Source organism: Rattus rattus, chromosome X (assembly GCF_011064425.1).
Source record: "Rattus rattus isolate New Zealand chromosome X, Rrattus_CSIRO_v1, whole genome shotgun sequence".
In the NCBI taxonomy this organism is placed as follows: Eukaryota; Metazoa; Chordata; class Mammalia; order Rodentia; family Muridae; genus Rattus; species Rattus rattus.
This window is the reverse complement of record NC_046172.1, coordinates 67,729,618-67,743,113: the sequence shown is the minus strand read 5'-3', so window position 1 is coordinate 67,743,113 and position 13,496 is coordinate 67,729,618. Positions and strand designations below refer to the sequence as shown.

The 13,496-nt window shown below is 33.4% G+C and overlaps 1 protein-coding gene across 1 annotated transcript in view; it reads right to left on the bottom strand.

Annotated features, from left to right (window-relative positions):
* Hdx (highly divergent homeobox) overlaps positions 1 to 13,496 on the bottom strand; it is a 51,441-nt gene that overhangs the window by 24,708 nt on the left and 13,237 nt on the right. The window contains exon 2 of the mRNA XM_032889414.1: positions 1,464 to 1,610. Coding sequence (XP_032745305.1) covers positions 1,464 to 1,610 — 147 coding nt within the window. The remainder of the gene's footprint in view (positions 1 to 1,463; positions 1,611 to 13,496) is intronic.

Below are 13,496 nucleotides of genomic sequence, written 5' to 3'. Positions count from 1 at the left end.
TGAATATTATGTTGGGATATAATTTGAAATAATGACTTTGTAAACCAATGATGAATGAAGAAAACTGATTGCTTTACACAAGTCCTTATATCTATATAATATTATAGTCACAATCCTACATTCTAAGCATTGAGATCTGTTACTATCATTGTTTTAGATTTTCACTCCATGAGCAGTAAAAATATTTAATTTCTATATTCAAATACAATGATATTAGTTATGAGGGGAAGAATTCAGTAATAAATTTGAAATATAAAAGGTGGTCCACATTTCAACTGTCTGGGAAGGTGATTTACTTCAAATTAATGATGACACAAAGGGGATAAAGTCCAAGAATATATCACTTGGAAAACGCTTATTTGTATACAGTGCAATCTCATCAACTTGAAATACTTTATTATTTTTAATGTAAATGGTGCATTTAGAGCTACTAAAAGGACATATTTGTAGTTTTTATAGAAGTGTGAATCTGGGAAGCTGGAGAGATGGCTCAGTGGTTAAGAAATGTGAATCTGATAGTTGATCTTAAACAATAAGAATACTTTCCCCCATAATTCATGGCATAATTTGCTAATTGAAAGTGAATAAATTCTTAAGTTCTTAAGAGATAATTTAGAAATGGCTCGATCTAAATATCTTTTCTCTAGTGTCTTTGAAGGTACAATTGTACAGCAAAATAAACTTGAAAAACATATAGCCCTCTTTTCCCAAAATTAGCCTAGTGAATGTCATGGACAGGTAAGTTGTTAATCTTGAATCAGTGGGGTTCCACACCAAAAGGATTTGTAGAATGTTTAAATAAGCATGAAAGAACCAATGCATCCAAGAAAATCAGTCACTAGTTCTATTAAATTTATCACTTGCCTCTTCTCTATTACCTCATTGCTATTCAGGAATGTGGAACAGATCTGATTTTTTCTTTTACACAGAATAAGAACAGTTGCAATAATTTCCTCCTTTGGGATTCCCTGTCTCATACTTACTAACCATTAAATCCATACATTTTATTTAGAAAGAAAATATATCCGTAAAACCAAAATGTACTTTCCTGAAAAGGGAAACTTTAAATCCTAAATGTCTAAGGAAAAATTCTAAATACAACAAAAAAGCTAGGTAATTATAATTGCTTCAGAAAATCTGTTTTCCTAATCATGGTGGAGGTCTTGTGCAGATTAACTGAGTTTTAATAAAGAATATGATCAACAATCCATAACTAATATTACTGGTATTTATTAGTTTAAAGATTAATATAAGAGATATCTCCACACTGCGAGGGTTTTAGTGTCTTTAAGATATTTATAAAAATAAATAGGTGGGTTTCTCTATCAAAATAGTATTTTTACATCAGGGAAATGAAGCTGTGATAGTTAGTACTTCATACCCTGAATTGTTTTTTCTTATAGTAAGCAAATATCATTTGTAATAAAAAGCTATAAATTCAAGTGCAAGGCCTCAATACTTACCCTGACTACACTGAAGTCCAGCTTAGTCTCCTGTGCACACTGTAATATGAGCTGAAAGCAATTTTTACTTTGATTTGTCATTCCATTTTCATAATAACGCTGTAAAATCCTTTGTTGCTCTACAGTAAATACAGAACGTAGATTCATCTAAAAATAAAAGAAGATACTCTGAAAATTGGAATTAAAACTTGATAGGTGTAGATTTCGAACACTTTTGGTTTCTGATACAATTTTAGTGTTTCTAAGCTGCACAATTTATGTAAATAAATTGACCCTCAGTAGTGGGCAGTAATTTGTGTTCTAAAGGGAGATAGCTTCCCCCTGAAAAATATATACAAACATTTAATTTGCTTGGAAAAGCACAAAATTTGAAGACAGAAACATAGAAAAGCGAAAAAGAAAAGAAAGAATCAATCTCTTATCTCTGGTTTGTGTGTCAGTACATAGGGAAAATGGTTTTCCACGAGAATAAATATTTATGGCTAGTAAAATGAGAGATGGTGTGGCGTCATGATCAGTATCAACAGGGACACTTTCATGTTCTTTGTCAAGAAAAAGCCTCTGGCATATGTCTTAACAGTCAGAAGCTGTGCTTGGAAACAAAAGGGACTTTTTTTTTCTCCCCTCATTCTGCAATAAAAGAAATTTTATCATATATTTAAAATCTCTCTTTTTAATTTTTGTTTTGATTTTGCTCTTGAGATGGGTTCTCATGTAGTACAGGCTGGCCTCCAACTCTACCTTCCTGCCTCTACCAAATGTTGGGTTTACAAGAGTTCACAAACACGCTCAGCTCAATTGAACTTTTAACTAATAACTATAGTTCCTAAATGGAAATTCAAAATGAGTGTAACTTACTAAAACCATGTCCTTTTAAATTATGTTGACACCATCAAAATTAGACAACATAAGTTTACTTTTCCTGACAATGGGTGAGATTCTTAATACAAAGGGCTAAGAATTTTGCATGTCTCACAAGAAAATGGCTGGTCAAACACTACTTTTAAAGGATGAATTATAATAGCGCATATTTTAAAGTAACATTTTTAATTTGATTAAGGAAACTTTGGATTTCTGTTAAAAATTTGTCACATGGAAAGAATTTCTTGAGGAAGTCATGCCTTAAAAATTAGAAAACTGCCACAACAAAAATGCCACCAGTCAAATGAAACATTTTCCCTAGTATACAGTATATTGAAACAATCAAAATCATTAATATGGAAATATAATTTCCCCCTACTCTCAATACTTACAATAATAAATCCATCCAATAAAAATTAATAAATCACAAAATGTAACCATACGCTACCGTATGTTATTCGGGTTTTTTTTTATTTTTTAAACTTTGTTCCTTGCTCACACAAACCCTTCTCTATCTGTTAAGAGATTTGATTAAAGAAAATTAAATGTAAGAGAGGCCACGGGAGAAATGAATGTAGAGTTTCTTTTCTGAACATCCAGAAATAAAGACCTCCATTAACTTTCTGAGAGTTCTGAAGGATGTTCAGTAATGTGGATGTCAACTTGACCAAACACTCAAGGATGATTGCACCAGTAGGTAGGGGCAGTATCCATTAAATCAATTTGTACTATGATGGGTTCCAACTCTCAGAGTTTACCCTAAATGGTTCAACCACAATCAGGAGAAGACCCAGAAGATGGAAGTCAAATACCTGAAATACCTCATCTGATTTAGAAGCAAGGTACTGTGGAATAGATTCTGAGGGTAGCCAATTCAAATTATGAATGCGTAATTAGGAAAAAAAATCACCCTGATCCTTTCCTGTACAGCTGCATCTACAATAAAATCCTACACTGCAGGACGCAGTCGATACCCAAGTGTGAGCATACCTTCCTTGAAATATAGGATAAACTATTTTCCTATTGGCTGACTACAATCATTACACTTACCATATAAAGAGCAGCTGAACTTCTCCACTGATAACCAATATGCAAATGCAAGTGACTGAACACCAAAAACATATAGAAATGCTAAGGACTTTTTAAGTCTTTCCCTTAAATTCAGCACTAACAGCAAAAAGACACTCTTCTGAAAGTAGCTATGTTTCTAGCTAGATAACCCATCTGAATAAGATGTCATTATTTCTACCCATCATAGCTATGTTTGTCTATATTAAATTAACAAAAAGCCAAAATTATTAACCATTTACAAAGCAATAACTAGAAGGATCTCTTTTAACATAATATATGTAAAATACAAAATGGTGTGCCACTGGCTCCATGGAATCAGCCCATTGGATAGCATGGAAAGAAGTTCTGAACTGGGTGACTAATTGAAATCACAGAACATTTAGCCTTACCTCAAGATTCTCTTGTTTTATATTCTAGGCATCTCCTTATCCACCCAGCACACAAAAGACCATAAGAATAAGACAGTCTGTGTGCTACTTAAGCTGAGCTGCTTACTATTCAGCAAATCACTTAATTTCCTTGAGCATATTCTTGCTGGTCTGTAAAATGCTGGGCTGCACAATTTGATCTGCCTACTAATTAATCTCAGTTCCTACAAGACAAAACTTTGAGTTCACTTTTCTCAAATTCTCCACAATATAATTTGTATTGTTAATATCAATAAGCCCTTAAATTATTAATTTCAAGGATCAAATTTCTCATGTTCTTTTTGGCTTCAAGATTCAGTGTTTTAATAAGGACTCTGAGCTAATGAGAAAGGATAAATTATGCTCAGCATATCATATTCAAACCACCAGAGCAATGACTGAATATTTAAAACTTGTTGCTTTAGGAGTACTTAAGGCATCTTCTAGAAATTACTGCTTCCTTGGATATTCCTTGGATAATACCCAAGACTGTACATTCAGGTGGAAATATTTCAGATAAATCCTGATATCATATTGTTTTTACATATTTGATGCCATATTTAAATTCCACACTTAAAGCCCAATGTTTAAATAATGTTCTCACTGCTTACCTTATTTGAAAATTCAATAACAACTATGCACTCTTTGAAACTTTTATAATTGAGATGAATACTAATTCAGATATAATAACATTTTTAGTATTTAAAATTTTGAGTTTTAGGTCAGCCATTGGTATTTTGTTTATAAAATGGATTCAAGTCTAATAAAAGTCACATATCAATATATCTTCAAAAATATATCTGTATCAGCATTGTCCTTTCTACACATTACTGTTATTCAGTTTTAAATTTCATGCAGCAAAACTTGTTCTTTTGAAAGTATGGTTAATCTCAATTATCCTGGACCCTAAGATCTCTCAGACACTGGATCACCAATTCCTGGGTATGGATTCAGTCAGAGACAAAGCACCTAATTCTCAAGAGACTGGAAGCCACAGGAAGTTTAAAGGTCTGGTGGGGTGGGTGGGGTGGGAACATCATTGTAGAGATTGGGGGGGATCAAGGAGGAGGTATGGGATGTGGAACAGCCTGCGGGGAAACCGGGAGGGGAATAAAATCTGGAGTGTAAAAATAAATAAAATTGAAAAAATAAGATTCCTAGCACACAGACATACAGTAATCTTTGGTAAATGAAATAAACTGGGAAAATTAGAAAAAAAAGGAAAGTATGGTTTTAGTAAGGCAAATGTATATAGTCATAAATTTATCATGGCAGTCAAATTTCAAGCTCTCCCAAATATTTCTTTATACTACCAGTCACCCCAGTTTGTATCACCCACTAAGAATTCCAAATAAATGACAGCATACAGCATGGTCTTCTGAGCTTTGTTCTTTTCATTTAGCATTTTGTATTTCAGACTAATTTGGGTTTTCAATAGTCTGCTCTGTTCTTTCAGAGTTTTATTTCATTATGTGACTATCCCTTCTTTAAACTATTCCTTTCCTGATGAACATCTGGGTTCGTCCAAGTTCTTGGCAATTATATAGAAAGTGGCTAAGAAAATTTATGTGCAATTTTATGCATATAAATAAGTGTTCACTTCTTTTGCATAAATACCGAGGAGTGGTATTGCTGAGTCATGTGCTTAAGTGTCTGAGTTATAGGCTTTCAAATGCAATATTCAATTAGAGGTTACATTACTTCATTTCCTCCTGCCAAGACTACTGAAAATGTGGTTCAAAATGTGGTTCAAAATTTGGTTGAAAATGTGTGATTTGTACATTACTATGGTTCCATTACTTTGTATTTTTTTTCTTTTTCTTTTTTTCCGGAGCTGGGGACCGAACCCAGGGCCTTGCGCTTGCTAGGCAAGTGCTCTACCACTGAGCCAAATCCCCAACCCCTCACTTTGCATTTTTCTCGTGGCTCATGATGTTGAACCTGCGCTTACACTCACTTATCATCTGTTTCTTGTTTAAAACTTTAAAGTTTTAAAATGCTAATTTAAAAAGTGATAGCAAATAGAAAGAGATCCCTTAAGACATTACTTCTGATAAAACACATATAATCCAGTACATACAATGAACACTGAAAATTGCTTTTGATTTAAAAAACACCTAAAGTATTAGGGAAATATTTGAACAAGATGCTTATATAAACAAGAGAGATGAGACGGTGTAGAAGATCTTGGAGGAGTTGTGTAATGAGAAACCATAATCAAAATATATTTTATCAAAAATATGTGTTCAAATTAAAAGTTTTAAAATACGAATCTGAGAGGGAGTGAGGGACTGTGGCCTGAGAGGAGATAAAGGAAGGGAATTTGGGACAGGCTGTCAGGAAAGGTAAGGAGGAAATATTTTAATCATATTTTAGTTAACATTTAAAAACGTATTCCAAATATATTTTTATATATTGGGGTTCTAATTTTGAGGAAGTCCATTTACATTTCCCTTTTTATTGAGTGTGCTTTTTATATTAGTTTTTTTTAATTGTTCTATACCCAATATCTTTTCTGACAATTTTTGACATTAGTTTGGAATCCTGCTGTGATTGTGTTTGTGATTATACTGAATCTATAGATCAGCTTAATGAAATTCATTATCTTAGCATCATTATGTTTCTTAATTCATCAGAGTATTTAGTTCCATGTTGACTTCTGGTTTTTCAATTTATAGATCAAATACTTGTAATGTTAAAATTACAGAAACATATTTTTTTATTTGCCAGTAGGGTGTTACTGTTACTTTTATTCATTTTTACATTTCCACTTGCTCTTTGTTATTTTGTTGATACACTGTTGCTTCGTTATGTTGACTTTGCAGTGGAAAACTTTATACAGGTCACACCCTACTTGCAGAAGCCTTTTATTTTGTGCTTGGTATATTCTAAACTTACACCATCCACACAGATAGGCTTACTTCTTCTTTTCCAATATTTATATCTTTTAGTTCTCTATTTTGCCTTACTACACTGGCTAGGAACTACAGCATGATTTTTTTTTAACTTAATAAGTGGAACATTTTACCCTTGTGCTTAATTTCAGAGGCAAATATTAAGTCTTTCATCATTAAGCACAATATCATTTGTAGATTGATCAATATTAATCTTATTAGGTTAATAAGAATGTCTTGTATTTTCACTAAATGGAACACCGTCAGCATCATCAGTAGGTGATTAATTTTCCATGTTTTTGCATATCTATTGAGATGACAGTATTTTTTGCTCTCTAATATTTTGACATGGTAAATTATGTTATTTCATTTTGAAATGATAAAACTACCTCCATTCCTAGCATAAACATCAGTAGTGGTACATGAATTTGATTTTATATATCACTTGAGTTGACTTATAAATATTCTATCACCACTTTTGAGTCTCTGTATTTTGGGGGATACTTCTGGTTCTCTTGTGCTTCATTTAGCATGGCTACTATGCTAATGAGCAACAAAATAGATTTTCTCTTTATATTCTAAAAGAGATTACATCGAACTGCTCTATTTCATCTTAAATATTTGTTTAAAATTACCAAAGAAAACTCTAAAGGGTCAGCAAGATAACTCAGAGGATAAAGGCACTTGCCACCAAGCCTAATGATGACTTAGATCCCTAGGATCTATACTGTGTATGCAGAGAACTGACTCTTGAAAAATACCTTCAACTTCCACATATGTTCACACACACACACACACACACACACACACACACACACACACACACACACACACACCATATAAAAAAAAACATGGTTGCCATCATTGTGAAGTGTTAAACTGCAAATCATATTCTTAAATTATGTAAATGATCGAAGTCTGAGTGAGTTTTGATCCTCTCTGTGTTTCAGGGAATTGGTTCATTTAATCTAACCCAAAGCATGAATTTATTCAATTTCCTTTCTACTTGTCTAATGACTAGAGAGTCTGCAGTGATTTATCCTTTTCTTTCTTGGTATTGGTAATGTGTTTCTTTATTCTTTTTTGTGAGCTTGGCAAGAAGTTTATCACGTATATTGATCTGAAAGAACTAGTTTTTCACTTCATTGATTTTTGTCAAAGTTTTTCTGTCTTCATTTACATTTATGTTTAATTTCTTCTCTAACTATTTACTGTTTGCTCTTCCCTTTAGCCTGGTTTGTCTCGATTCAATTTATACTTAAAACAGATTAAGGAAGATCTTACACCATTGTTTTGAGATTTTTCACAAATATATGCAATTACCATTATACATTTCAATTTCTATGTATTTCATTCATGTTCTGCAAATTGTGGTAACAATTTAAAGTTACCCTTCAGTTTAAGGTACTTTCAAAGTCCCTTTATTTATAGTTTAGTTAAAATATGTAGTTATTATATTTTTTGCTACTGATTTCTACTTGAGAAAGCAGAGAATATTCTTTGAGTTACATAAATAGGGGGAAACTTACCCATATATAGTCATTTCTCTAAATTCTGATTTCCTTCCAAGTCTGCTTGGTTTTGTTCATTTCTAAAATTCTTTGGGGAGTTTTATTTTTTTATGTACTCTTTCTTGCTAAATGTTCCACATACAGTTAAAGGCCTACGTATTCTATCATTGCATGAATGTTTCTGTAAATGTCAATTGAATTACATTGGCTCATATTATTGTTTGAGCTTTCTATATGTTTTCTGATTTTTCTGCCTACCTTTTAAATCTGTTATTGAAAGAATGAAGTCTTCAGGTATAGTTATGAATGTTTTTCTATTTTTATTTATATCAGGTTTGGCTCTATGTATTTTAAAAAAATCTGTTTTTTAGTACATGGACATTTGAGCGTTGTCACATATTTTGGTATAGTGAACCTTCATTCAATAGTCATCTTCTACAGGCCATCTATTCCTTGTGTTTTTCCTTGGATCTCATTCAACTATGCTTCATATTAATCCATATACTTCAGGCTTTTTTATGTGTCTGTGTCTCAACATAACATTTTCTGTCATTTTACTTCTAATCTGCCACTATAATGTAAAGTGGACCCTTTATACAAGGCAGATAATTTAAGACTTTTTTACTTGTTTCTTTAGATTTTGGGGTTTTTGTTTGTTTGGTAGGTTAGTTTTGGTTTGTTGGTTGGTTTGTTTGTTTGTTGAGACAGTTCAGGCTGGCTTCAAAATCACATATAGCTGAAGGGGGACACTGAATTCCAGATCTTCTTGAATCTACCCCTCAGGTACTCAGGCTATAGGTGTGGGCAACCATGCCTAGGATTTTTCCAGTTTATTTGGAATCATTTTAAGAGGTTTTAGCTTTATGTTTAATTCATTGGATTTCTGGCTACAACCCAATATACATTTATATATAGTATAGCCTTTTCTCAAAGATAGCATGCTGATTTCTTAAATACCTTCCTTTCTGTTTCACATATTTCTGCCTGTAAATGTTACTTCCTTCTTTTTCTTGGTAGTGTGTGCAATGTTGTTTCCCAAAATATAGAGATCTCCCAAATATTTCAATTACTGATTTTCAGTTTCACTGTATTATGACCAGAGAACATCCTTTCTATGAGTTTTTTTGTTTTATTTTATTTTATTGGTTTTTGACAGTCTGATATCCTCAAATACTGTCCATGCTGATCAAATTGCTATGAGCACCTTAGAATTACATGTATTTTATTACTGTTTCATGGAGTATTCTAATCAACTAAGTTAAGCTGATCGAGTGACATTTATGTTTTTAAACAGTAATTGCTTTTTGACTCAAAATTTGTAACCAATGCCAGGAAAAGGTATTAAGCTCTTAGAATACAACACTGTCACTGTTTATTTTATGTTTCTCTTTCAAATTTTAGAGTGCTATTATTTGATACAAATTGTTTAAGCATTTTATATTATTTTAAATAATTGATCCCTTTCTTAAAAAAATGGTCATCTTTATCTGTAATAATATTATATAGCTTTCTTTTCATGGTATATTTTTTCATTCCTTTTCATTTGTCTGTTTCTTTGTATTTAAACTTACTTATTGACAGGCTATGCCTTGTAGATGGCCTATTTTGACAGTTTTTAATTGACATAAACATCAATATGGTTGAGTATGAGTGTATAATATGCTTAATTGTTTCCCATTTATTTATTTATCCAACCCATTCTTGTTTTTTTATTACTTTTTTATATTCATTAAATGTTTTCGTGATTATAATTTATTAGGTCATAAATCTTTGTCCCCTTATTTTAGTTAACTTTTAGGAGACAGTGGTCAACCTGTTGAACTTTTTGCCATATTAAGTCATATGATACTACTTGACAGAAAAGAATCTTCCAACCATATCTTTTAATTTCTCCTTCCACTAGTCTTTATTTTGGTGCTAAACAAAGTCGTTTTATTACATTTTAAAGCTTTTAATAAATTTTCATTAAAAAATTAAAGAGTGCTTTCTTAATATGATTTTTAAATGGAAAAGATCTTTCATTTTTTCACCCACAGATGTACTATTTCCAGTATTATTTTTACTATTACAAACTCCATATTTCAATTTGCTTTCATTCTCTTCTTCTCTAAAAAGAACTTTAATAATCTTGAGAGAGTACACCTGCTGCTAGAATGTTTTTTAAAGATTTTTCTTTCATAAGCGAACTACATTTATTTTGCTTTGACATTTTTGATAAGGAATTTGGATTGATCTTTTTTTTTTTCCAAAACAGACTATCATGTATTCCAGGATAACCTTTGGCTCAGTCTGTAAACTAAAGATCATTTTAGTCACCAAGAACTAGATTTCATTGCACTTGTATTTATTTATTTATTTACTCATCTTTAACATTTATGGTTTTTTTAAAGTTTACTTCTCTACCTCTTCCTCTCTTCTTCTTTCCGTCCCTTCCCCTTTCCCTCTCTGTCCCACTCTCCATGTGCCTGGAGATTAGAGAAGAGCTGTCTAGAGTTGGTTCTCTCCTGCCACCTTGTGGGATCCAGAAACTGGTAGTCAGGTCTATGCACAAGGCCAACCAGCTAACCCATCTTGGAGGCTAGGTTTTCTGGGTCTTTTCCAGACAGTTTCAGTAAGACAATAGATCTCAAACTTGCTTGGTAATGAAGCCGACATCCCTATATCCTCTTGTCTTTACCCTCCTGAGAACAGGAATTCAAAAATGTGCTTAAGAATTAAAACATAGCGTTTATGCAGTAACTGAAAATTGCATACAGGGTCTTATGTTGACAAGCACTCTATTAAGTAAGCTACATTCCCAGAAATCAGATTGTTTTTAGTTTAATTTATTAAAAGGTGTGGCTTTGCTGATTTCCATCTTTTTTGCAATGAGGTACCTCACTCTGATTTATATATCCCTGTATATAAAGCAGTATTGCAGAGCAATAGTAATAAAAACTGTATGGTATTGACACAGAGATAGGCAGGTAGATCAGTGGAATAGAATTGAAGACCAAGAAATGAACCCACACACCTATGGTCACTTGATCTTTGACAAAGGAGCCAAAACCATCCAATGGAAAAAAGACAGCATTTTCAGCACATGGTGCTGGTTCTACTGGAAGTCAGCATGTAGAAGAATGCAAATTGATCCATTTTTATTGCTTTGTACAAAGCTTAGGGCCAAGTGGCTCAAAGACCTCCACATAAAACCAGATATACTCAAACTAATAGAAGAAAAGAGTGGGAAAGAGTCTCAATCACATGGGTACTGGGGAAAATTTCCTGAACAAAACACCAATGGCTTATGCTCTAAGATAAACAAATGGGACCGCATAAAACTGCAAAGCTTCTGTAAGGCAAAGGACACTGTCATTAGGACAAAATGGCAACCAACATATTGGGAAAAGATCTTTACCAGTCCTACATCAGATAGAGGGCTTATATCCAAAAATATACAAAGAACTCAAGAACTTAGACTCCAGAGAGCCAAATAACCTTGGTAAAAAAATGGATACAGAGCTAAACAAAGAATTCAGCTGAGGAATGCCGAATGGCTGAGAAACCTAAAAGAAATACATCCTTAGCCTTCTAGGGAAGTGCAAATCAAAAACAACCCTGAGATTCCACCACCCCAGTCAGAATGGCTAAGATAAAAAAAACTCAGGTGGTAACAGATGCTAGCGAGGATGTGGAGAAAGAGGAACACTCCTTCATTGTTGGTGGGATTGCAGACTGGTACAACCATTCTGGAAATCAGTCTGGAGGTTCCTCAGAAAATTGGACATTGAACTACCTGAGGACCCAGCTATACCTCTCTTGGACATATACCCAAAAGATGCTTCAGAACATACAATAAAGACACATATTGCTCCACCATGTTCCCTGCAGCCTGATGAGTAATAGCCAGAAGCTGAAAGAACCTAGATGCCCTTCAACAGAGGAATGGATACAGAAATGGGTTCATCTACCAATGGAGGTACTACTGAGCTATCAAAAACAATGACTTAAGCGGAAATTCATAACAAAATGGATGGAACTAGAAAATATCATCCTGAGGTAAACAACAATCACAGAAAAACACATATGGTATGCACCAGTAGATAAGTGGATATTAGCGCCCAAAAGTCGAATTACGCAAGATATAACCACAGACCACATGAAGCTCAAAAGAAGGGATGACCAAAATTTTGATGTCACCCCTTTCAAAAGGGGGAACAAAAATATTCATAGAGGGATAGAGACTAAGTTTAGAGCAGAGACTGAAGGAACGGCCAGAGCCTGACGCATATGTGCCCCATATATATACAGCCACCAAAACTACATAAGATGGATGAAGCTAAGAAGTGCATGCTGACAGGAACTGGATATAGATGTCTCCTGAGAGACACAGCCCGAGCATGTCAAATACAGAGTCAAATGAAAGCAGCAAACCATTGAACTGAGAATGCGTTCCCCGTTGGAGGAATTAGAGGAAGTATTGAAGGAGCTGAAGAGGCTTGCAACCCCATAAGAACAACAATGCCAAGCAATCAAGAGTTCCAAGGGACTAAACCACTACCCAAAGACTATACATGGACATACCCAAGGCTCCAACTGCATATGTAGCAAAGGATGGCCTTGTTGGGCATCAATGGAAGGAGAAGCCCTTGGTCCTGCCAAGGTTGGAACCCAGTGTAGGGGATTGGGGGGTGTGGGAGAAAGGAGGGAATGGATGGGTAGGGGAACACCCTTATAGAAGTAGGGGAGGGGGATGGGATAGGGGGTTTATGTCCAGGAAAGGGAATAACATTTGAAATTTAAATTTAAAAAATCCAATAAAAGAAAAAAAAAGAGCTGGTCCAAAACAACAACAACAAAAAAGACTCGAGCCAATGTTCTATGAAATTTAATTTAAAACCTCTTCTAATTAAGCATGTTATCAAAGAAAAATAAAATTATAGTAAGCTTGTAAAAAAAGAATACATATTTATCCAAGCTCTGTATTTATATAATATGACTTTATAAGATTTGAATAAATTCCTTCAAAATCTGTAAAAAAAAAACGTATAACCCCCATCCCTTATCTGCCTTTAATATTTTCAGTTCTTCTGTATTTTAGCAATTGGATAATTCAAAATGCTAATACACCACACCTAAACTTCATTTCATGTGCTCTTACATTTCTAGAAGTTCAAAACAAACCATTAAAAATAGCTTCCATTTCTTGTCTCATCCTAATGCATCTTAAATCTTCATAAACATATATAATATGATAACAACAGTGGTTTAAATAGTCTTCTAGACCTATCTTTCTTCTTTAATGTGCTT